The 24,943-nt window shown below is 33.9% G+C and overlaps 9 protein-coding genes across 9 annotated transcripts; 6 read left to right on the top strand and 3 right to left on the bottom strand.

Moving 5' to 3' along the window:
* Positions 1–1,042: 1,042 nt before the first annotated feature.
* Positions 1,043–2,470, top strand: BX664DRAFT_265146 (amino acid/polyamine transporter I; the record flags this gene model as incomplete). The annotated part of the gene is made up of 5 exons (XM_051540853.1): positions 1,043–1,232; positions 1,326–1,373; positions 1,434–1,555; positions 1,628–2,044; positions 2,123–2,470. 5 exons carry the CDS (start codon positions 1,043–1,045, stop codon positions 2,468–2,470), a joined length of 1,125 nt encoding a protein of 374 aa, XP_051399303.1.
* Positions 2,471–2,997: 527 nt separating this feature from the next.
* On the bottom strand, positions 2,998–5,393 carry BX664DRAFT_299457 (P-loop containing nucleoside triphosphate hydrolase protein). Its single transcript, XM_051542304.1, has 4 exons — positions 4,973–5,393; positions 4,825–4,886; positions 3,832–4,717; positions 2,998–3,757 (listed from the first exon to the last, which is right to left on the bottom strand). The coding sequence occupies exons 1-4, from the start codon at positions 5,307–5,309 to the stop codon at positions 3,222–3,224; spliced, it is 1,821 nt and encodes a 606-aa protein (XP_051399302.1). The 5' UTR covers positions 5,310–5,393; the 3' UTR covers positions 2,998–3,221.
* Positions 5,394–5,837: 444 nt separating this feature from the next.
* BX664DRAFT_366096 (mitogen-activated protein kinase HOG1) lies at positions 5,838–7,808 on the top strand (the record flags this gene model as incomplete). Its single annotated transcript, XM_051548510.1, has 11 exons — positions 5,838–5,893; positions 5,958–6,005; positions 6,132–6,261; positions 6,366–6,409; positions 6,483–6,582; positions 6,675–6,722; positions 6,781–6,937; positions 7,010–7,081; positions 7,152–7,231; positions 7,299–7,554; positions 7,672–7,808. 11 exons carry the CDS (start codon positions 5,838–5,840, stop codon positions 7,806–7,808), a joined length of 1,128 nt encoding a protein of 375 aa, XP_051399301.1.
* Positions 7,809–8,146: 338 nt separating this feature from the next.
* Positions 8,147–9,901, top strand: BX664DRAFT_336393 (peptidase M24, structural domain-containing protein). The gene is made up of 6 exons (XM_051546070.1): positions 8,147–8,455; positions 8,540–8,639; positions 8,708–9,280; positions 9,370–9,449; positions 9,517–9,742; positions 9,809–9,901. Exons 1-6 carry the CDS (start codon positions 8,190–8,192, stop codon positions 9,833–9,835), a joined length of 1,272 nt encoding a protein of 423 aa, XP_051399300.1. The 5' UTR covers positions 8,147–8,189; the 3' UTR covers positions 9,836–9,901.
* A 510-nt stretch (positions 9,902–10,411) lies between these two features.
* On the bottom strand, positions 10,412–12,318 carry BX664DRAFT_282725 (mRNA capping enzyme, catalytic domain-containing protein). Its single transcript, XM_051541573.1, has 9 exons — positions 12,210–12,318; positions 12,040–12,102; positions 11,895–11,982; positions 11,695–11,829; positions 11,543–11,626; positions 11,387–11,466; positions 11,162–11,302; positions 10,690–11,074; positions 10,412–10,625 (listed from the first exon to the last, which is right to left on the bottom strand). Exons 1-9 carry the CDS (start codon positions 12,308–12,310, stop codon positions 10,563–10,565), a joined length of 1,140 nt encoding a protein of 379 aa, XP_051399299.1. The 5' UTR covers positions 12,311–12,318; the 3' UTR covers positions 10,412–10,562.
* A 221-nt stretch (positions 12,319–12,539) lies between these two features.
* BX664DRAFT_360152 (nucleoporin autopeptidase-domain-containing protein) lies at positions 12,540–16,086 on the top strand. The gene is made up of 5 exons (XM_051548140.1): positions 12,540–12,713; positions 12,795–13,022; positions 13,104–13,154; positions 13,243–13,932; positions 14,027–16,086. Exons 1-5 carry the CDS (start codon positions 12,593–12,595, stop codon positions 15,775–15,777), a joined length of 2,841 nt encoding a protein of 946 aa, XP_051399298.1. The 5' UTR covers positions 12,540–12,592; the 3' UTR covers positions 15,778–16,086.
* A 127-nt stretch (positions 16,087–16,213) lies between these two features.
* On the top strand, positions 16,214–18,611 carry BX664DRAFT_336385 (uncharacterized protein). The gene is made up of 8 exons (XM_051546069.1): positions 16,214–16,236; positions 16,314–16,503; positions 16,568–16,606; positions 16,708–17,663; positions 17,724–17,829; positions 17,919–18,042; positions 18,108–18,388; positions 18,458–18,611. The coding sequence occupies exons 2-8, from the start codon at positions 16,462–16,464 to the stop codon at positions 18,563–18,565; spliced, it is 1,656 nt and encodes a 551-aa protein (XP_051399297.1). The 5' UTR covers positions 16,214–16,236; positions 16,314–16,461; the 3' UTR covers positions 18,566–18,611.
* An 84-nt stretch (positions 18,612–18,695) lies between these two features.
* BX664DRAFT_379911 (uncharacterized protein) lies at positions 18,696–20,087 on the top strand. The gene is made up of 2 exons (XM_051548875.1): positions 18,696–19,686; positions 19,763–20,087. The coding sequence occupies exons 1-2, from the start codon at positions 18,715–18,717 to the stop codon at positions 20,006–20,008; spliced, it is 1,218 nt and encodes a 405-aa protein (XP_051399296.1). The 5' UTR covers positions 18,696–18,714; the 3' UTR covers positions 20,009–20,087.
* Positions 20,088–20,165: 78 nt separating this feature from the next.
* BX664DRAFT_360149 (uncharacterized protein) lies at positions 20,166–24,379 on the bottom strand. The gene is made up of 14 exons (XM_051548139.1): positions 24,211–24,379; positions 24,029–24,148; positions 23,905–23,947; positions 23,739–23,842; positions 23,387–23,653; positions 22,974–23,333; positions 22,643–22,922; positions 22,283–22,587; positions 21,977–22,199; positions 21,254–21,919; positions 20,797–21,167; positions 20,684–20,722; positions 20,459–20,631; positions 20,166–20,384 (listed from the first exon to the last, which is right to left on the bottom strand). The coding sequence occupies exons 1-14, from the start codon at positions 24,223–24,225 to the stop codon at positions 20,342–20,344; spliced, it is 3,009 nt and encodes a 1,002-aa protein (XP_051399295.1). The 5' UTR covers positions 24,226–24,379; the 3' UTR covers positions 20,166–20,341.
* Between the last annotated feature and the right edge of the window lie 564 nt (positions 24,380–24,943).

Raw genomic sequence — 24,943 nt, 5'->3', positions numbered from 1 at the left:
TGGTAAATGCTTGGGAAGGAAATGCGAATCTTTTAACTCCGCAATTCCTATAAAATTAATCCATTTTTCACTTTTCCTTTCCCTTTCTTTCCTTTTTTTTTTTTTTTTTTTGGTCTTTTCTACCTTTTTTTTTATTTTTTTTTATTTTGTTTTTTTTTATTTTGTTTTTTTTTTAAAAAAAAGAAAGAAAGAAAGATTATTATTTCACTTGAATCCATTATTTTATTTAAACCATCACAAGACATTTTATTGACTACCCCAAATATACCATGGTAATGAATTGTCCTTTTTTTTTCCCACACAAAATGTATCTCACAGAAAAAAAAAATTCAAGCCTCGCTCAATGATTCCTTTTTTTCCTTTTTGTTTAGTCTGATATAAAACACGACGATAAGGTTGTATCACTATCCGAAAAGGGTAGCACTGTCAGTAAAGATGACATTGATTATGACGCACAAAGGTTGGAAGCTTTGGGTTACAAACAAGGTATTTCTTTCTTTTAAATAATCTCTTTTTTTTTTTTTTTTTTTTTTTTTTTTTTTTTGCTAATATATACATTTCCTAGAATTCAATCGAGAAATCAATCAACTTATTCAATTTGCATTTGGTTTTGCTGTGGTGGCTGTTTTGCCAAATTGGTAATGCATGAGATAGATGAAAAAAAAAAGAAAATATCAATCTTTAACCTTATTTTTATATTAGGCTTCTCAATTTTGGTTCAAGTCTTGCTGCTGGCGGCCCTGCTTCTATGTTTTTTGGTTGGTTGATTGTTTCTCCTTTTGTCATGTGTATTGGTTTGGGTATTTCTGAAGTCATTAGTGCTTATCCTGTTTCTGGTGGTGTCTATTCTTGTAAGTTCTTTCATGGAAGATAATACTTTATCGTCTAACAAATTATTTTATTAGGGTGTTTTTTACTGACAGATGAAAAATGGGGACCATGTAAGTTCATTAAACAATCTTTTCTTTGTTCTTACCATATTGATCATCATTTTTTTTCTCTAGTTGTTTCTTGGGTGGCTGCGTATATTAATCTTGCTGGCATGATTGCTACTCAGGGTACTTTGGCTTGGTCTTGTGCATCCTTCATCTATCAAATCGTTGCTATTCAAACTGGTGTTACCATAGATAATCTTGGTGCGTATGTGGGTCTCTACTGTGCTATGCAATTCGTTGCCACTTTCTATGCCTTCCTGGGTCTAAAATTCAGCGGGTACTTGAATTATTTTATGAGTAAGTTTATTTATTGCTTTTGTCAAAAGTATTGACTAACTTTCTTTCTTTTTTTTTTTTTTTTTTACAATATATATATATATATATACATAGTCTTTTGGGTTGGCATTGGAACTGTCATTGTGATGCTCGTTCCTGTCAGTAAGTAAAAGTAGAAAGGATGAATTTATCAATTTTCTCACAATTGTTTCATTTAACTAGTCATGGCAAGAGATCACCTTCAGAATGCGAAGTATGTATTTACTGGCTTCATCAATCAAACTGGTTGGGAAAATGATGGTTTGGCTTTCTTGTTGGGACTCTTACAAGCTGGATGGTGTCTGGTAAATTTATTTACACTAATTTATTTTTAATAATCGAAAACTCACTCTCTTTTTTTTTTTTTTTTCTCATAGATTGGTTATGTTGCTCCAGCTCAACTTGTGGAAGGTACTAAGCGTAGTGATATTACTGCTCCTCGTGGTATTATCTATTGTGTGATTGGTTCTATTGTACAAGGTCTTATTTTGATGATTCCTACCTTATTTGCCATTCAAGACGTGGATGCCTTACTGGGTTCTTCTACACCACTTGCAACTTATTTCCAACAAACTACCAACACACCTTTGTCAGTTTTCTTGATGGTGATTCTTCTTGTTGCCCAATTTGGTTCACTTGCCAATAATGCACTCGCTATTGCTCAATTATTATGGGCTTTATCTCGCGATGGTGTTATTCCATTCTCCAAATTTTGGTATAGATTGAATCGATTTGATATTCCTCACCGTTGTCTTATTTTGGAACTTTTAATTGTTGTCGGCATTATTTTACCTGTAAGTTCTTTTTCTTGATGATGAATGATGAACGATTTCTCATTGATCTTTTTTTTTCTTTTTCTTTTTTGGAATTAGGCGTTTGGTTCACAAGTTTATTGGACTGCTATCATGTCGACAGCTGTGATTTGTGTCAATGCGTCATATGGTTTACCTCTTTTCTGTCGTATTATTTGGAAACCCAAACTCAAACTCGAAGGTCCTTTCAAATTAGGTAAACTCAGTCTTCCTATCAACTATATTGCAGTCATTTGGATTATCTTCTTCAGTGTGATTCTCTCTATTCCTCAAAAGATGCCTGTCACTCCCGAAAATATGAACTGGACTTCTTTGATGATTGGTGCCGTTGTGATATTCTCTCTCTTCTTTTGGAGTATCAGTGGTAAAAAGTTTTACAAGGGACCAATGCAAAATATTCATGAGTAGAACTCTTCTGGTCACCTTTTCCTTATTTACCTATTCCATTATTCCATTCATTATATATTTCCTATCCACTCTTCTTTTTTTGTTTTTTTGTTTTATACTTGTATTATATTCTCGTTTAATAAAAAAAAAAATAACAATTGATGTCTTTTATCTAATTTTTATTTGTTTAACTTTAATGATACTTTCAAAATAATAACGCACAATTAAAAAATATCTTTTTCTCTTATTTTCATTGGTCAGTCAGTGTTGCACGAGAGGTCTTGTCACTCTTTTATTATCTCACTGGCATGATATGAGATAGGACGATCTCGGTTCAATTGACCACCATACAACCCATCCTTATACTATGAATTTTTTTATAACAAAAAAAAAAAGTTTATAATAATCGCTGGTGAAAATAAAATAGAAAGCTCACCCATCATGACGTGTTTAACGTAGCACAAGAGTTATGAAAGAAAAACTTAAGTAGTATTGAAGACGTTCTTATTTTCAGTAATGGGATATCTGTAGTCTAATGATGTGTACATAGCAAAGTAAAAATATATAAAGTTCATCTTTTATTGATATAAAGAAGGAAGAGGTATATGATTTATAACAACTACTGATCGTATAATGTGGGAATAGATATATATATATATAAAAGGGAGCAGCATGGTAAACTAAAACAAATTGACTAATCTAAATGTAAACTATCTACAGTAGAAAGAAAAGTGCCAAGATCATCCGCCAATATATTGTTTCTTTTTTGTTTCTATAGTTTGACTTTTTGACGAAGAGATTCCTTATAGGTTTCAATAGAACCAGTGAAGGGAGTGACCAGACCTTGATTACATTGCCAAATATCTTGAGCGACTTGAGAGATCAATCGAAAATCATGAGAGACCAAGACCACGCCACCGGAGAATTGATTGATGGCTTGAGCAAGAGAATCAATGGATTCCATGTCCAAATGATTGGTAGGTTCATCCAACAAGATGATATGTGGATGTAAAACAGCCAGTTCGGCAAACACCAGACGTGATTTCAAGCCATCTGACAGTTGAGAAATCAGAGATGTTTGATGTTGTCCAGAAATACCAAATCGTCCAATCTGTCTTCTCCAATAATCCACTTCTGTACTTTCGTGAGCAAACTTTTTCCGCATATAGTCAATGGGTGATAAGTCCATTTCCAATTGATCCGCTGAATGTTGAGAATATTTTCCTAGTTTCAAAGCTGTATGTCGTTGTACTCGTCCGTCCGTAGGCATAAGTTCCCCACTCATCAGTTTTAACAATGTAGATTTCCCTTTTTCAAAAACAAAAAAAAAAAAAAAAGAAAAGGTAAGTACTTTTCAATCACTTTTTTATCACGTAGCTTACCAGCACCATTAGGTCCCACCAATGCAATTCTTGAATCCATATCCACAGCCAGTTCAATATGCTTGTATAAAGGATTGGTAAGAGAGCCATCATAAGAGAAACTAACATCTTGAAAGGCCATGACAGGAGGAGGAAGTTTTTGTACATTGGTAAAATTAAACTTGAACGGATGAGGGTTTTCCACCTTTTGAATCAAACCAGCCGCCTCCATCTTGTCAATAATCTTTTGCTTGGATTTGGCTTGACGCACGAGATTAGCATAGGTACCAGCAGAAGCAATGAATTTCTTGATGTGAGCAATTTCATCTTGTTGTTTGGCATAGGCTTTATTTTGATTAATATCGTTTTCTTCCTTTGTTTTCACAAATGTATCATAGTTCCCACCATAGTAGATTAATTTTCGTTGATGAGTCAGATGCATCATGTTGGTGCAAACCCCGTTCAAAAAATCTTGAGAATGCGATACAATGACCAAGATCCGGTTATAAGTTTTGAGATATTCTTCAAGCCAAACACAAGCTTCCAGGTCCAGATGATTTGTCGGTTCATCCAATAAAAGTAAGGTGGGTTTGATAAAAAGTGCACGAGCAAGGGCTACTCGCATACGCCAGCCACCAGACATATCAGCCGTCTTTTTATGCATTTGTTGCGTTGTAAATCCAAGACCAGAGAGTAATGAGCATGCACGTGGTTCGAATGTTGATGGATCCATTTCTTCAATTCTTTCATAGAGATCATCTAGTAATGGGTTATCTGCACCATCTTCTTCACCAAGAAGATCCTCCACTTGTTTTTCCAATTTTGCTACTTGTGCGACAGCTGAGCTAATCACTACTTCCACTGCATTCATATCCGATGGTTCAGCTTCTTGGTTCAAAAGGTAGGTCTGCACACATTATATATACATATATAAAAAAAAACAATCATCAATTTAAAAAGAAAAAAGAAAAGAGCTCTTTTCTGTCCCATCCATACTTTTTATAATGAACTTACATCAATATGATCAGGAATATCAAGATCACGTTCAGCTAATGATGCTAGAAAAGTAGATTTACCTATAAGAATCCATCAAAAAAAAAAAAAAAAAGGTGAGTGATTGTATGCAAAAAGAAAGTGTTTGAGTAACAATCATCTAGCTTACCAGAACCATTTGCACCAATCAAACCATATCGTCGACCAAAGTTCAATTCAATGATTGCATTATCAATAAGTACACGACCATGATAATTAAGAGAGAAAGATTCAATACGTAAATCTCGACTTCGTTCTTGAGCTGTATAGACACCAGTTGCGGTACGTTCAACGTTGATCTTTAGTTTGTTTATTGATAAGTCTTCAGTAGAATTGTTAGTACTTGATTGTGTAAGAGGACTATTTGAAGTCTTGGAATCGGTTTTTGACATTCCTTTTGCTTCTGCCTTGGCTGCTTTAGCTGCTAGTCTTTTTGCTTTTGATGTTGATATATTTTGACCAGTCATGTCTAATGTATCAATAAAAAAATAAAAAGAAAAGAAAAAAAAAAGAGAAATAAAAAAAATATTAGAATAGGATTTGACTCAAAGAGAAAAAAAAAGTTCATAAAGCGAGCACGTTATTGGTTAATCCTTTTTCAAACTAAAAAAGAATATATTGCCCCTATTTCTTTCTGAGAAATTTCTTACTCTAGTAGTTCAATAATGCCTTGTGACATGATTTTTGATGTTTGGGAAGAAAAGAGGATATTCGGCATTTCAGGGCACGATCATGCTTTTTTTTTTTCTATGACACACGAACCGGAATATGGTTTAAAAAAAAAAAAAAAATTGGTTGCGGAGAGTGAATCGATCAGTTTGGTAGATACAGAACTTTGGAAGGTTTTTTTCGTTCCACGGTGTTGTGTTTTTTTTTTCTTTCTTTCTTGTTACTTTTTTCTTCTAACAGATCTTTTTCTTTTTGTATATATTTCCTTCCTTTTATTCTATATTTCCCTTCCAATACTATTTCTAGTATATTTGTATATCAACATTATGGCCGAATTCGTTAAACTTTCAATCTTTGGTACAGTGTTCGAAGTCACCACTAGGTAAAGAAAAAAGTCTTTTTTACTTTTATATAATAATAATAAATAATAATAATAATAAATATAGATATGTCGATTTACAACCTGTTGGTATGGGTGCTTTTGGACTTGTTTGGTAAAATAATAATAATAATAATAAAAGAAAAAAAAAGAAAAAGAAAAAGAATATATTGTTTTTATTTATTTTATTTTTTATAATCTTATCAATTATAATATATATATATATATATATATATATTAGTTCTGCCAAGGATCAATTGACTGGAATGAATGTGGCTATTAAGAAAATCATGAAACCTTTTTCTGCACCTGTATTAGCCAAACGAACTTATCGTGAACTCAAGTTATTGAAAGCTTTAAGACATGAAAACGTAAGTATATTTATTTCGGCTCGGATTGAATTCAACACGTAACTAATTTTATTTGTATTAACCTTATTCCTGCAACTCTTTAATATATATTAAAAAAAAATTAGATTATTAGTTTGAGTGATATCTTTATCTCACCATTGGAAGATATGTAAGTGTACTACATAATACAAATTTTATATATATGTATTCAAATCATGATTTATTATTATTATTATTATTAGTTATTTTGTTACTGAACTTTTGGGCACAGATTTGCATCGATTACTTCAATCTCGACCTTTGGAAAAACAATTTATTCAATACTTTTTATACCAAATACTTGTAAGTATTATCACTAATGAAGAAAAAGTCACGTTATATACTTAACCTATTTTTTTTCCCTTTTTGTTTTTGGTTGTACATATAAACAATAGAGGGGTCTCAAATACGTTCACTCAGCTGGTGTCATTCACAGAGATTTGGTAAGTATTTTAAACAATATTTATATAAACATTATATTTATTATTATTTCATTTATAGAAACCAAGTAATATTCTTATCAATGAAAACTGTGATCTAAAGATTTGCGATTTCGGTCTTGCCCGTATTCAAGATCCTCAAATGACTGGTTATGTATCTACTCGATATTATCGCGCTCCCGAAATCATGTTGACCTGGCAAAAATATGATGTGGCTGGTAATATATATATAATCTATATGTGTCTATTTACTGACTTCCCCCTTTTTTTTTTTTTTTTTGTCATTATAGTGGATATCTGGAGTACTGGATGTATTTTTGCAGAAATGTTGGAAGGAAAACCTTTATTCCCTGGGAAGGATCGTAAGTGGATATATATATATATATATATATATTGATGATCATTCATTCATTTTTTATTTATTTCTTTTAGACGTTCATCAATTCTCTATTATTACTGAACTTTTGGGTACTCCTCCTGATGATGTGATTGCCACTATTTGTAGCGAAAATGTAAGACGAAATTGCATAAAGTATTGTTTTAAATTGACGATTTGATATATAATATATACAATGATAGACCTTACGATTTGTTAAGAATCTCCCCAAACGTGAACCTGTATCATTCCGACAACGATTCGAAGGACAAGATAGTGAAGCCATTGATTTACTGGAAAAGATGTTGATGTTTGATCCTCGTAAACGTATTAATGCTGAAGAAGCTTTATCTCACCCATATCTTGCACCATATCATGATCCTTCTGATGAACCAGCCGCTCCCGAGAAATTCGATTGGTCATTCAATGAAGCTGATTTGCCTGTTGATACATGGAAAGGTAAAAAAAAAAAAAAAAAAAAAAAAAAAAAAAAAGAAAAAGAAAAAGAAAAAAAAAGAACGAAAAGAAAAAGAAAAAGAAAAAGAATGTCAATTCATGTAATTTGTTTTTATAAAGTGATGATGTACTCTGAAATTCTGGACTTCCACAATGTCGATAATGTTGATGGATCTCAATTCATTGGCACTCCTCTCACCGGACCAGTACCTGAAACTCAAGATGGTGCTTTCCAAAACCCTACAGATGCCCAATAAGTTAGTTTTAGTATTCTGATTCCCTAGTATCACGCGCACACTCACACACACACATATATATATATTCACTCACAAGAATTCGACTTGCTCTTCTATTACTACTTGTATGTTGCTTTTTCCTTCTTCTTCTTTTTTTTTAGCGTCTATAATTTACATATACATTATCAATAAACCAAACAAACACAAAATACTGACTGACTGAAATATTGTTGTTTGTCTCATGATGCATTCTATGTTATGTAGAATTGGGAGGCTCATGCTTTCACTTTCCGACGAACTTAAAAAATTGTGCTAGTACAGCCAAAAAAAAAAAAAAAAAATTCTGCGTTTTCTTTTTCTTTTTTTTTTCTTTTTTTCTTTTACTTTTTAGTGGATTTCATTATGGTGGGCTCGGAAACGGCGGTTGAAGACAAACTTGAAAAGGTTACTTTGGAAGATCCTGTTATTGAAGAAGGATCAGATGAAGAAGATGTGAATCCTACTGCTACTGCTGCTGATGGGGAAGGTGCCAAAAAGAAGAAGAAGAAGAAAAACAAAAAGAAGAAGAAAGGACCCAAGACTCAAACCGAACCTCCTACTGTACCTGTCTCGAAAATCTTTACCAATGCTATCTATCCTGTGGGTGAATGTCACGATTATAGAGATGAGTAAGTTATTTTTTCTTTTTTTTGATTAGATTATGCTGACCACTTTCTCTTTTTTTTTTTTAATTTATTTATTTATTTATATAGCAACTTGTGGAGAACAACTAGTGAAGAGAAACGAGCATTGGAACGAGATCAAGAATCTAACTATAACGATGTACGCCGTGCTGCTGAAGTTCATCGTCAAGTATGTATATACAAAATGATTGTTTTATTATATATTGTTTATATTCATTATATTTCGTTATTTCTCAGGTGCGTCAATATATTCAAAAGATCCTCAAACCTGGTATGACTTTGACAGAAATTGCAGAAACCATTGAAAACGGTACTCGAGCCTTGGTGGAAGAAAATGGCATGGAAGCTGGTATTGGGTTCCCTACTGGATTATCTTTGAATCATTGTGCTGCCCATTTTACTCCTAATGCTGGTGATAAGACGGTATTGACTTATGACGATGTGATGAAGGTGGATTTCGGTGTTCATGTTAATGGTCGTATTGTGGACAGTGCTTTCACTCATCACTTTAATCCCAAATTTGATAAACTTGTGGAAGCTGCTAGGGAAGCCACCAATGCTGGGATTCAGGCTGCTGGTATTGATGTTCGTTTATGTGATATTGGTGCAGCTGTCAACGAAGTCTATGATTCGTATGAAATCGAATTGGATGGCAAAACATATGATATCAAACCCATCCGCAATTTGAATGGTCATACTATTGAACCTTACAAAATTCATGCTGGCAAATCTATTCCTATTGTTCGTGACACGGGTGATGAAACCAAATTGGAAGAAGGCGAACAATTGGCTATTGAAACCTTCTGCTCAGTAAGTTTTTTTTTTTTTTCCTTCCAAGAGTTGACTAACTATTAATCTTTCTTTTTTTTTTTTTTTTTTTTTTTTTTTTTTGTCTGTAGACCGGTCGTGGTTATGTTATTGAAGATGGTGAATGTTCTCATTATGCAAGATCTCATGATTCTGGTTTTGTTCCTTTAAGGTAAAATCATTAGATTCTAAGATCAAATCACTCCAACATTATTTTTTTTTTCCTTTCTTTTATTTAGATTACCAAAGGCAAAATCTTTACTGGCTACCATCAATCAACATTTTGGAACATTACCTTTTTGTCGTCGTTATTTAGATCGTATTGGGGAAACAAAATACTTGATGGCCTTAAGAAATTTGACAGATGCTGGTCTAGTGACAGCCTATCCTCCTTTATGTGACACCAAGGGAAGCTATACTGCTCAATTCGAACACACCATTCTTTTACGACCTACTTGCAAGGAGGTAAGGCAAAAAAAAAAAAAAATAGATGGAATTGTGATTGATCTCATTTGAATATTTTCTTTATAGATTGTTTCCAAGGGTGATGATTATTAGTTTAGGGCAAAGTTGTAGTTTCTATTACATTCTTTATTCAATAAAAAAAATATCATTAACATTGGATTTGTGGTTACTGCGGATGATGTTTTATTGATTCATGTATATTTTTTATGAGTTTACTATAGATGAACTTAATGAACATAAAAAGATAATATAAACAATTAACTACGAATAATGATCGGATAAGAGAGAAGTTGCGAAAATTGGAAAGAAAAAAAGCCATCACAGAGAAAATTGACTTGCCTTCATGTCCAGTCTGTATTAGTTTTAGTCCTTCGTCTTGAGATCATCTTTCCTGTAAGTAAAAAAAAACATTGCATCATACTAGAGTATGTTCTACAGAAAAGGTGAGCGCCAAAAAAGGGCGGCAAAGCTATCATCCTCCATACCATCGTTATCTCATAGATCAGTAGATCTAGATATTTTTAATTTAGGATTTTAACCTATCCATCTATACTTATAATGGCATCCGTTCGGCTGATGGAATCGTGAAGTCATCTTGTTTTTTTTTTCCATTCATATAGATGTACACAGTAATAATAAAAAAAAATTTATTGTATAAATGTTGACAAAAAAAAAAAAAAAAAAAGAAAGAAAGAAAAACGGAAAAGAAGAGGACAACAAATCAGTAGTAAATAAGTAATCGATCTATCTAATTTATGTGTAGAGAGAAGAGGGACGATATATGCATGTATGTGTGTATATGTATGTACAAATTTCTAATCTAGTACTTGCGTTCATTTCTTTTCTTCCAAGCCTGTCGAATCACATCAAGATGATCAATCAACTATAATAAATAAATAAAGATGAGTTAAATAACATTCATGAAGTAAAAAAATAAGAGAACTTGCCTGTTCCTTTGTTACACCATCCGCAATACTTTTCATCACATTTGTAACCACAGATTGATGATTGCCATCTGGTTTATCATCACGAAATCGCATGAATCGCCAGGGAGACGTCAAGTGGTACTTTTCTTGAAGTTCTGGATCATAGTTGCATTCAATGATTCTATTGTCAAATCGTCCTGGATTTTTACCAAATGTATCAAACCATTCCTTGTCAGTAATCCCAAGATCCGTAAAATAACTATAATCAGTGCCACCTTGCCATACTAATAATTCAATTTTTGGTTTTTTGCTTGCATCAATAGCACCAGGTATAGTACTGCTTTGTTCATATTGGAGTCGGACCTTAAAGTCAACCGAGTTTTCATTCGCTGGTTTCCATTTGATCCTGCAGGAAAGACAGAAAAAAAAAAAAAGAATGAAAAGAATCAGTAATGAAAAAGATAGTTTACTCGATTATTAAATATTTCTTTACATCTTCTTTGATGTTCCAAGATAATATGGTGAACTGACAGAAGTAAATATTAATCCATCACTACCATGCCGCAGATTGGGCATAATTTGATTGAAGACAACATCGAGATGATAAGTAAATTGTTGTTCCTTGAATTCCACACTTTTACAAGAAAAAAAAGAAAAGGATATTAGATAAACGTGATAATTGTCCTCATTGATTTCTATTTTTTTTTTTTAGATTTACGTGAACGGTTGACTTTTCTTCCTATCTGGTCGTTGTATCAGCATTTTTTGATGTGGTTTTATAATTTCATTCTTCAAATACTATAAAAAAAAAAGAAGAAGAAATCAGTTCGTCATAGTTTCATATATCTACCCATTGATTTCTTTTAGTACCTACTCCAAGTCTTTTTTGTAAATCACGATTTATCAAAACGCGGGCACCAACCATTAAGCAATCAAATAATAAAAACTTGAGTTCCAACTATAAAAATCCAATATGCCATTGTAATCAATAATCATAATCTAATCAAATCTACACCAAAATCCTACCGATCCATCATCTTGTTTATCTAATACAAATTCGCCGTCAATAATAGTATCATCATGACATTTTCGAAATTCTGTATCTTGAGGAATAGGAAAGTACATATTTGTCACCACATGAAAATTACTTTTCCTATCAAACTACCATAATATATATATATATATATATATTAATAATATTCATAATATAATATAATATTACTTACAAGATATACTTCAGGTCCACCCGTGGTTTTATTTCGGGTCAAAAAAGCTAGACATCGGACTCCATCGGATTTTTCAGCAACAAAGTAACTAAATAAAACTTGTTAATATCTATTCTATATAACAATACTAATAATATATACTTACTCTTCCTCTTCTAATTCCTTTAGTTCTGCTGTACCAAAGCTAATGGGTTGTGCACCTGGGAATCTAAATAAAATAATATCAGAAAAGATCAATTCAAGGTATTAAAAAAAAAAAAGATGAGAATAGATAATAATAATAGTAATAAAAGAAAGAGAGAGAGAAAGTCTTACCTATAAGATCTTTGTCCTAATAGACTAGCTATTTTTCTTTTGAGCCAATCACTGTCAGGAACAGGAATACCGGGAATATCTGGGACAGTACTGTGGTTCATGATATATTATGTAAAGCAGAAAGTGAAAAAAGAAATAGAGAAAAGGATAGGTAGAGAGTCAAATGTAATGTGAAATTTCAAGATCCGCAGCAATAGCAAAAAATCAGTGTGGCTTGCCCACCGTCATCCTATCCAGACTGCGACAATTTTTTATATATAAAAAACGCGTGTGGGCCATTGGTTATTTTTTTCTTCCTTTTTGTCTTTCTTTCTTTCTTTTTTTTTTTTTCGTTTGTCCTGACCTCAACGAAAATAACGGTTTTTTTTTATTAAATATATATCATGTTTACAAAAAGTGCTTTCGGTGGTGGTGGTGGTGGATTTGGTCAGCAACAACAACCTACTAATTCTCTTTTTGGTCAACAAACTCAACAACCTCAACAACAACCATCCGCTTTCGGTGGTAAGTTAGTTAATTATTGATTTTATATAATATAAATTCCGAATCATGATTCTTACTTAACGTACTCTCTTTTTATTATAGGTTTTGGTACTACTAATACTACTGGTGGTTTTGGTACTACTCAAACGACAAGTGCTTTCGGTCAACCTGCTCAACAAACAACAAGTGCTTTTGGCCAACCTGCTCAACAAACATCTGCTTTTGGTCAACCTACTGCGGGCGCATTTGGTTCTACTGCTAACACTGGCTCTGCTTTTGGTCAAAGAACTTCTGCTTTTGGTTCTCCCGCTCCTTCTGCATTCGGTACAAGTAAGTTTATTTCCTTTTTCTTTTTTTTTATTTATTTATTGATTCAAAACTCATCATGTTTATTATTCTTTATCTCATTAGCTCAACCTGCATCAACTGGATTTGGTAGTGGTGGTAGTGCTTTCGGTGCAGGTAAATGATAATAAAACATAAATATATAGAAATGTAAACATTAATGGTGATTTCTTTTTTTTTCTTTTTTTCTTTTTTTTTTATATAGGATCGAATACTACAACTTCAGCATTTGGTGCACCTGCTACACAAACTACTGGTGGATTGTTTGGTCAACGACCTGCAACTACTAGTGCTTTTGGTTCAACTCCTACAACAAGTGCTTTTGGTCAACCTCAACAAACTTCAGCATTCGGTGGAGGAACAACAACATCAGCTTTTGGTCAACCTGCTGGAGGTGTTGGAAATCAAGGCACAGCAGTAGCTGACTTTGCTCCCACTCAAGATCGTGATGTAACAACAGGTGTGAATAACTTTTTCCAGACGGTGACTGCTATGCCTCAATACAAAAACTATTCTATTGAAGAACTAAGATTACAAGATTACAGTCAAAACCGAAAATCAGGAACTGCTCAACCTACAACTGGTACTGGATTTGGTGCAGCTACTGGTGGTTTTGGTACACCTGCTACATCTACTCCTTTTGGACAAACTACTTCAGCATTTGGTACACAACAACAACAACAACCAAGTGCCTTTGGTCAACAACCTGCAACAAATGCTTTTGGTACCCAAACTGGAGGTGGACTCTTTGGTCAACAACAATCTACCACTGGTACCACTGGATTTGGTCAACAACCTACAACGAATGCGTTTGGATCTTCTGGATTTGGAACAGGTCAACAAACAGGTGGTTTTGGTGCTACTGCAAGTAATGCTGCAAAACCATTTTCATTTGGTAAGAAAGAAAAAAAAAAAAAAAAAAAAAAGAAAGAAAAAGTAGGGATTTTTTTTTTTCTGTTGAACTCAACAAATATTTTTTTTTAATATAGGTACTCAAAATACTACTACTGGTGGATTTGGTACCACTACTGGTGGATTTGGGCAAACACAACCTTCTACTGGTTTTGGACAAACAAATCAACAACAAACACAAGCTACTGGTGGATTTGGATTTGGACAAAAACCTGCTACTACAATGGGAGGTGGATTTGGAACTGGATTTGGTACTGGGGGTACTACTGGTGGATTCGGAGCTACTGCTGCTAAACCTGCTACATCATTCTCATTTGGAACATCTGCTGCACCTGCAACTTCTACACCTGCTACTGGATTTGGTGGCTTCAATACTACTGGTACTACTACTGGTGGCTTTGGTCAAACACAACCTTCTACTGGATTTGGAACTGGTGCTACTGGTGGAGGACTTTTTGGAGCCAAACCTGCTACTACTACAGGTCAAACAACAAATCTTTTTGGCGGTACTTCCCAAGCAACAACGACACCTTCATTTGGTGGATTTGGTACTACTACTCAGCAACCTTCCACTGGATTTGGAACTGGAGCTACTGGTGGTGGACTTTTCGGTAATAAGCCAGCTACTACACAGCCTACTAGTGGCTTCTCGTTTGGTAATACTCAATCTACGACTGGAGGTGGATTTGGTGGATTTGGTGGATTTGGAACACAACAACAACAACAACAACCTGGCACTGGTTCATTCACTTTACCAGCTACTGGTGGCCTAACTTCATTTGGTACCAGTGGTTTACAACCTGGACAACAACCCATGGTGGCTACAGTGGATAAAAATCCTTATGGCAACAATCCATTATTTAATACCACTACACTTCCACAACAACAACAGCAACAACAGCAACAGCAACAACAACAACAACAAAATGGCACTGGTCAAGTAAATAAAGCAGGACCTACAGCAACTCCTGTTGATGGTAGTGTATCAAAATTGACCACTACTCCTCATTATCCTATTTCCCCTCGTGTTGTGTCCAAAATCAAGTTACGTGGTTTCTCCTTCAACCCAGCCAGCAAACCTACAACCAAGAAGGCAAGTGATTTAGGTGGTGTTAGTGATTTGGAAGTTCTCAAGTCTGGTGCTTTCACTCCTCGTTCTGCCAATCGAAAGGTGGTATTTGATAAAGTGGATTCCAACAAAGTGACCTCTCTCGTCAGTTCTGGTGATGAAGAAAATAAGAGTAAATCAAGTGCTCTCTTTGCTCCCGGTCTTGGACTCAAATCTGCTCCAGAAACTTCTTTATCTGACCAACGCGCTCGTACAGTCAATACCACTTCAGCAAGTCCTCAATCTCCCGCCAAAAGGAATGATGATGGTGATGTTAGTGTAGCAATCAAGGAAGGATACTATTGTTCACCTACGTTGGATGTATTGAAAGCTATGACTCAAGATGAACTGAAAAAAGTGGAAGGATTCATAGTAGGACGACGTGGATATGGTGAAGTCCAATTTAATCAACCTGTTGATCTTTCCTCAGTGGATTTGAATGACATTATGGGTGGCATTGTGGTTTTGACTTTGAAGAGTGTTGCCCTTTATCCCGATATCAGCAAGAAACCTGCCTTTGGTAAGGGATTGAATGTCTCTGCTACTGTGAAATTGGAAAACTGTTTCTCTGTTGACAAGGTTACCAAAGAAGCTATCACTGATCCTGAACATCCTCGATTCCTTTTGTTTTTGGAAAAGCTTCGTCATCGTGCTGGAACAACTTTTGTGGATTATGATGTTGCTACTGGTACTTGGACATTCAAGGTAGATTCGTTTTAATCAAGGGAAATCATTATAATATCTAGTTAGGAATTAGTTTAGTTCTTTTTTTTTTTACATATATTATATATATATCACCCCGTTCTTCTTCCTCTCCCCTCTTCCCACTTTAGTATTTTTTTTTTTATATCCTTTTTAGCTTTATTTTTTTTTTCTTCTTTACATTTTGGATCACCTACTTCACTCTCTCCCTTTCTTTCCCTCCCCACACACACACTTTTCTTTCACATTCACACATATATTTACACCATACACACTCATACAGAAGTTCATTATTTTATCCAATAAAATTTGGAAGATGCATCGTTATATTTGTTTTTGGTGTTGTTTTAATTTTTTTCATTTGGGATATATTCTCGGAGTTTGGGTAAAATGAAAAGGTGGCAAGATTTTTTATTTTATTTTTTTTTCTGCTTTTGTCCTACTCTCTTCCAGTCAAAAAAAAATGTCCATCTTCAAGTAAAGTATTATAGATGCACATTGATAATCAAAAGATACTTGTAATACTAATTATTATTTTATTACCCTTATTATAGTGTCTTCCCTACACTGAGAGGAAAACGACTTCATGACGAACTGTCACAACAAGATCATTTCCTCAAGAAACAACGCGTATTGGACGATACTGCCAAGTAAGTCAAGCTACCTTTCCTTTTCTTTAAGCCATGCTCAACCATCACTTTTATGTATAGACTATCTTCGACTTTACCTAACCACGACAAAAAGGTAAACCCCAATGTTATTTAAAAAAGTATTCCCCTGACCTTTTTTTTTTTTTAACAATGATAAGGCAGGTGATTCTTCCTCCTCGAGAAACAAGGTCAACAAGGTAAACCATCAAATGAAAACAAACAAAAAAAAAAAGATAATATTCTTTCTTTATGAATACGTTATTGATTCATTATTATTATTTTTTAAAAAAAAAAAAAGCTGATCACCACCTTTGTACAGAACCAGTCCATTATCGAAACAACCAATGGTATACCTCACGCTCGACTGCTAGAAAATCTATTTGCTACACCATTGATTGATCATATTATGGACACTTGTGATTTTGATGAACAACAAATATGGAGTTTAGCAGCACTTTTATTCGGCCATCGAAAGGATGACTCACATCGACGACTAAAAAATTGGCTTCGTAGCACGGTATTGGAGGAAATGCAAAAGGAAGGGATTGATTTGGCATTGACGTCGGAAGATCCATGGCAACGAGCATTTCATTACATGTCGTCTGGTCAAGTGATACAAGCATGCGAATTGATCCAACAGCTTGGTGATGATGCTTTGGTGGCCATGCTGGTGGTTCATTTCCAAGAACAAGAAGATGTAGATATCCATCAAGCAGCACAAGAACAGATTCTCTTTTGGCAGCAACAAGATCGGTTTGATTCGCTTCCTCTGTATCAACGGAAAATGTGGTACTGTCTCCAAGGACAACTGGGTTATGTGGATCATCTCAAGGCGGTGGTGACGGAAGGTCTATCTTGGCCTCAATCTTTATTATTATATATCCTTTATCATCGTGATTACCGTACCAATCTGGCATCGGCTTTAATGTCCTATAGCTCTCTTACAAATCTTCCTATGGTTGGCTTACATCAATTACGGACAAAGAAACATACTGCTCAAGTGCCTTCGAGATGTCTATGGTACTGTTTGCTCCAATGGTGGGCATCTTCAAAGAATGATTCTATGTCTTCTTTGCGTCTCACGTTGGAAGAAAGATTTCCTTTACACTGTCGTTGGCTATTACTGATACATGATCCTTCTTTTTTCATCAATGATCTATCTACTTGTGAAGCTTGGAAACGACAATGGACTGATGAACTTTATCAAAATGGATTAGAATATATGGCTATTTTATCTGCTCTTTATATGTCTAGGTAAATATACATATATAATAATAAATCATTACTTAATATGACCTTTTTTTTTTCTAATAGTCCTGAAAGTACGATTCGACAATTATTATCCATGCGAGAATGGGATAAAGAACATTATCTTGTACGACAATTACAAATACCTTCTGAATGGGTGACAGATGCCAAGGTATGAAGTAAAAAAAAAAAAAAAAAAAAAAAAAAAAAAAAAAGAAGAATAAAATATTGATTGTATTTATTCTTTTTTTTTTCCTTTAGGCTGTGTATGCTTACAACCATCATATGTATGATAAGGAAGTGGATTATTATCTTGAAGCTAATGAAACTGACAAAGCTCGTCATGCTATTCTCAATCATATGATCCCAGCGATCTTTTTAAAAGGTAAAATAGGAAATGGAATCAAATCATCTATTTATTTATTTTTATTTTTTATTTTGTATGGATAGATGATCAGAGCGATACGATGATCAACTATCTTGAACAATTGATGAGTCTTTCTTCTGACGATATGACACTCCAACAAACCATCCACATTCTTCGCAATATATACATCATTTTAAGGGATTATCCACACCGCACTCATGAAATAGACACAATGAAAACCAACTTGACCTTGGCAGTACAGAATTTAGCAATACTTCAGAAAGCTGGGTATATTACAGATCCGATGTTTTATTCTAAACTGGCAGGACAATTAATGACGGTTGCTTCCACCTTTATGAACAATGTAAACACAAAAAAAAAGAAAAAAAAAAAGGAAGAGCATGAACTAATGATGTTTTTTTTTTATGAATAGGATGATTTGAATACCCTATTGGAAACATGTCCTGTGGAAATCCATAGTAACTTGAATATGATGGAACTTTTATCTCGAGCCATGACATCTAGTATAGCAAATCAATGATTTTACTTTTTTCTAAAATAAACATGCTTTTTTTTTTTTGTTTGTATCCATTTCAGTCACCGCACAAAAAAAAAAAAAGAATCTGAGGTTTTTTTTTTTTTTTTTTTATTTATCTTTTTTTTTTTTTTTTGTAATTATTATTTCCCTTCATGGTATTACGAATAGGATTATCTCGATGTTTACAACCACGCATAATGGTTATGGGACGACGAATGCTTACGACAGAAAGGCCCAGGTTTTCGACGAATCCATACAGCGAGTCCTTACACAAGCTCAAACAACAAGGCAAGTTAGCGGTCAAAGTGACAGGGTATACGCTTCTTTCGGTGACGGCAGCAACGGCATTGATCTGGCAATCGTATCATTGGTATATTGAATACTGTTCACCCTCACCTCCTGGACTCAACTACAAGGCGCGTCAGTTACTGCATGGCGCGTATTTCCGAGAACAGGTGGTACCCGATCATCGCATGGCAGCCGCCTATTTGGAACATGTCTTGCAGATGTTGGAAGAAGAACAATATCCGAACCAGGATGACATGGTGCAATTACGGTTACGTTTGGCTTGGAATGAGACCATGGCGGGTGAGCTATTGGATGCCATTACTCATTATACTCAGGCATGGACCTCTCTTGTGACAAACAATAATAATAAGAAGAAGAATGTAGTGATGATCACGACAGCACAACAGCTAGGGAACTTGTATCTCAAGATCGGTGATTTAGCCAAGGCAGAGGAATATTTGACATGGGCTTTATATGCACTTCAAGAACAACAACAACAACAAATGACACGGATGAAGATAGATGTGTTATGCTCTTTGGCCAGTGTCTATGCCATGCAACGACAATTCCATTTGGCACTTCCATTGTTTTTACAAGCCTTACAAGCCATCCCAGAACAAGAAGAAAATAAAGATGAACCATGGTTATGTATCAAGGCCATTCTACAAAATCAATTATGTGAAACCTTTTATGGTATGGGCAAGAAAGATGAAGCAATGGGTTGGGCACAAGCTGCTTTGATGTCTTGTTCCGATGGTTTGGCTACTTATCCTGATGTCAATGATTGTCGTGAATGTGGAGCGGTGGTATCCAATAATTTGGGCAAAATGTTGGAGGTAAAAATATACATATATATATTTATTTATATTCTTTCTCATTCTTTTTTTTTTTTTTTTTTTTTTTTTTTGCTAGTTGAAAGGTGAATTGGATCAAGCTTGGACGTATTATAAACAAGCACTTATGTATGCTTCTACCTTGGATGATTCGACTTCTCAAATTCGATATAATGACAATATAAATCGACTAGCAAGAAAGTTGAACAAGGATCAAGATACCACTTCTGCTCAAGATCTCTTACCGAAACAAGAGGATACTACAAAGAAATCAAAAACAGGATGGACTTCATGGTGGCGTCGTGATAATAATAATAATCAATAGTGTAGAAAAATATAGAATAGTATATACAAAAAAGTTGTATTTTATTGAATAAAAATAAAAAAAAAAAAAACTTTGTGGATCACAACAAACAAATAGATTTCAAAACAATAACAACAAAAAAAGGCATAAGCATATGATCAAAAAAAAAAAAAAAAAAGGAAGGAAAAGGGGGATATAGATAGGAAATATCAAAACAACAAGTTTTTTTTTTAAACATGTGGAGAATACAATGAAAAGAATCAATATGTAGATATATATATAAATATATATAAATGAATGTATCATGAGTCATGATGCGGCATAAGGGAGGTATGTACAAAAAAAAAAAAAAAATTATTGACGCATGGCGAATTCGTTGACTTGATGGGTAAGTTCACTATTATAAAAAAGAATCAATATCATGAGAATGTCAAAATCGATGGAAAACAATTTTTTTTTTTTTTTTTTTACCTTGCACGACGTTGCCAATAATCTCGTTCCATTTGAGCTTCCTTCAATTTGCGCTTCAATAAGGTATCGACTTCATGAGCAGGTGAATCATACAAAGAGTTACGTCGTTGTTGACCTTGACGATAGGCATTGACAATGGTGATAATTTCATCCATTTCAGAATTAAATTGTTTCTATTAAAAAAAAAAATGAGTCTTCATTTTAATATACATTCTTATGACTTACATTGAAAGAACTAGGTAAATCATCCATCATATCATAAGGCTAAGGTTTCAACAGAAAAAAAAAAAGAGTATCAATCATTATTATCCATGTTCTTTTTTTTTTTTTTTTTTTACCTTATTCTGTTCCATTTCTTCCAAACTAAGAGAACTACGTGAACTTTGACTACCATAAGATGAGAAAGTATTTGTATAACTTGAAGATCTTGAAGAGGAAGTACCGAAATTACCACCAGGAGAAGAAGAGGATGGATGATAATTGAATGTGGGTAAGTTCATGGAGATGGGTGAAGAAGAATTCGAGCTATTTCGACTAGGTGGACGAAGAACAAGAGGATCAGATGTATGACGATGGAAATGTTCTTTGGAGCTCTGTTTTCCGATCCCAGCCATATCGTGATACAGTGCATCTAGCTTTTCCACCAATTGACGTTGCTTTCCAGAATCAGTTGAAGAAGGTGGCGGAGAAGGTGAATAGGATACATAACCTGCAATCAATGACAACAAAAGAAAATATGCAAAGGATTAGAGATACAACTAAAAAAAAAAAAATAAAAAAAAAAGTATACATTACCATTGGGACGGTATGATTGATGAGGACTTGATAAGTGAGCAGTAGGTGATGGTAATTCTGTTGGATGCATAAAAGAAGGAGGAGAGTGGGATACACTAGTAGTAGGTGTTGTTATTGTAGGAGTCATTGAATGTCGTCTGTTTTGATAGTAAGGGGGTATCGATGTTTGTTGTTGTTGTGGTGAAGACTGTTTTGGTAGTTTTTGTTGTTGGAACGGCAGAGGAGAATGACGTGTTTGTTGTTGTTGTTCTGGGGTACGAGTTGAAGTTGACAAGGAAGTAGCAGGTGACTTGATGTCGATCTTGAAAAAGGAGGCATCAAAACTAAGTTTTCTTCGTCGCGTGGTAGTGGCAGGTTTGGTCATTTGTTTGTCGGAAGTAGGATCACTAGACATGCTGTGAGCACGAGGTCGTCTCTGTCTTTGACCATCATCAGAACTTGATTGTAATTGAGGTGTAGATTTGGATGCAGTTGGCACCACTTGAGATGAAGGTGATTGAGATCGTGAGCGACCAAAGAATTTGCTAATATTGGAAATACTAGTAGAGCGTGACATACTTGTTCTTGACCTAGATCGTGGTGGTCGTTGGATTTCTTCTTCTTCAGCACTTTGATTCATTACTCGATAAGTATCTGAGCATCGTAGTTTCCGTTCACATTTGATCACTATAATAAATAATATGAGTCAGGATCTCTTTTTTTAAAAAAAAAAAATATTATTACCATTGTTCCAAAAGACAGTAGCGAAATCCAATTGTTTCTCTTCATTAGAGGGTCGTTGATCATAAATACAAGTCAAGGATTCTTTTGACCAAATATTGAGTTTTAACCCCTGAGAATCAGGTCGTACGAGAGCCACAATCCAAGGTGAAGATCGAGTTGAATTCAATAAAGAAGGAATATCCATTTCCGAGTCTTTTTCCAGGAGTATTGCCGCCACATTGTTCTACAAGAATGAAAAAATAAAAAAAAAATAAAAGTTAGTTTATATATATATTCTCTAAAGTTGTTCTTTTTTTTTTTTTTTACTTTGATATCAGTTTTAGTATAAGTTTCAGGGTCAAACACATTACTATAAATATTAATATCATTCCAAGTACGATAAAAGGTAGCATCTTGATTCCCATACTGACGAGCGACAGCTTGAGTCTTGTAAAACATATCTACAAATACATCCTTGTCAGCGATAAAAGAAGTCATGGATTGTCTAGAGTAGGGCTCAGTTTGATATGAGAAGATACGAGCACCTTTTTGGAAATATTTTTCATAACCAGTTTCTGTAACACTATCTTGAAAGTCAGAGGAAGCACGAACCATGAAGGATCCAGGAAGATCTATATGTTATATAAAGTTTAGTGTTGTATTCCCCAAGGCTTGTCAACGTTTTACCTGAAGGACCATGAAATAATTCAATATGTTCTAGTCCCACCCAACCATAAAACTTGAAACCACCGGCTTTTTTCTTTTTTTGATTTAAACTTGTCATTGAAGTACTACCAGTCATGTCATCACAGATGTCTGCCCCTTTGGCATGAGGAGATCGTTTGGCCACCATTAACTTGTCACAAAATAAAAAGATGGTGATATGTCGAAGTTTACCAGTCATCTGATTAATTTCGATTGCATCCAGATGAGTTACCAATGAACGACTTTGCTTGATAAGGTGACACTAATAAAAAGTTCAATTACTATTGATGATGATAAAATAATTCAAACTTACAGGAGCATTTTTGATGGAAAGATAAAGATCGTGAGATTTGGTGGCAAGAATAGTAGGTACATCGTCACGAACGGAAGCAATGGTGTTAATCTGAGTAAATGCTTCTGTCAGTTTATCAAAATCAGGATGAGATGTTGATGTATAATTTCGAATGTTTTTGATTAAAAGAGTGTAAGCTGTAATCCGTCGCCAAGGTTGATCCAAAAGATCTTGAAGTGATAGGTTTTTAAAAGAAGGGTCTTTAATGGCCTTGATAATAAAACTTCGATAAGCTTGATTTTTCTGATATTCAGTAGAATGAAAACCTTGGGCATCATTCACCTTGAGTAAGTAACGTCGATATTTGTCCATTTTGCCCATCTATAGTAATAATAAAAAGATGAGAACGATATATGTATGAATGATAAACTTACAAAAGTACAACAAACAGTAGAAAAATCATTCTTGTGATTATCAAGTTCTTTCCAAAACTGCTGATGCAATTCCAAGATTTGTTCCAAGTTGAGAAAGATATTGGTACACATGAATTGTTTCAGTATAGGATGCTTGTCTTGAGCACAAGATAACTTTAATGGTTTAACAATAGTATGAACTAGAGCATGAATCTTGTTAATATACTTTTGTTCAGTTTCCAAAAATTCAAATATAGCATCTTGCCGGTCCTGATCATTATGTTTATACTATAAAGATAATAGTTTGTTATTAAAGTATTTAATTAATGGTAATAATAGTAACAATAATAATGATATGAATATGAACACTTACTTGGTGTTCAAGAGATACTTTGTTGTTATTGGTTGAAGAATGAGTATTAGCAATGTAACGTGTTCCAAGAGTACTAATGAGTTGTTTGCATTGTGTGGTTTGTTCTACATTATAAAAAAAAAATAAAAGAATAAGAAAGAAAGAAAGAAAGAAAGAATTGATTTACCGCTGGCTGTCGATTTTGGAATCACTATGTCAATATTTTGGCCCTAAAAAAAGATAAAAAAAGAAAAAAAAGGGGAATAAGTGTGTGAGAAAATAAGACATTTAGATATATATATATATTTTACCAATGGTTGTTTTATAACAGATAATAAACTTTTATCTTGTTCATCATCTACCAAATATCGTTCTTTACTTGGGATATAATCAGATTTGTATCCAAGGTCTTTGAGTAATACGTCAATAGTCTAAATTATATAAATGAATAATCAATATATCACCATTTTATTATTTCCTTTTTTTTTTTTACTTTTAATCCAGGCATGTGATTACTAAATGATCGTAAATACTGATGATGGTATAATAATAATAATAATCAAAACAAAAACAGAAAAAAAAAAGTGAAAAAGAAAATAAAGAAAATAAAAGAAAAAGTGAAAAGAAAAAGAAAAAGAAATAAAAGAATATATCGTTTTAACCTCCCCAATTCTTTTACCTTTCATTGATAATTAATCGTACTGATTTACAACACCGACTTATGATTGATATCATGCATTATTTGTTTTCCAAACCCATCTTTTAAAATTGTGGCGAAACTAACTGACTAGATAAAGTGTAACCTTGTAGTAAATGTACATAGACATTGGAGGAAAAAAAAGAGGACCGTGAGTTTTTTTTTTTTGTTTAGGGGGATGTCTTTTGAGAAAACAAGAAAAAATAAAAATATGAAGCACATTATTTGTTTTCAGTTTCTATGTGAATATGTGCTACAAGCCATCGGAAATCCCATCCATCCGTCAGGAAAAAAAAAAAAGTCCCTCTCCTTATTCTATCCTACCCGCACTTTTCATTTGTCCCACCCATTGCCATTTTAGCATCGAGATTGATGTGCCTCGGATTGCTACCGAACTTTACTAAAAAGGAAGATGGGAATCCCCCTCTTTGATTTTCTTATTTTATGCATGACGCAAAAAAAAAAAAAAAAAGACAAGCTGAAGGAAATATCGTTTATTTATCATTTACATGACAAATACTAATCAAAC

This window comes from Halteromyces radiatus (assembly GCF_025201355.1).
Source record: "Halteromyces radiatus strain CBS 162.75 chromosome Unknown BX664scaffold_5, whole genome shotgun sequence".
NCBI classification, from domain to species: Eukaryota; Fungi; Mucoromycota; class Mucoromycetes; order Mucorales; family Cunninghamellaceae; genus Halteromyces; species Halteromyces radiatus.
This window is presented reverse-complemented; position numbering and strand designations above follow the sequence as displayed.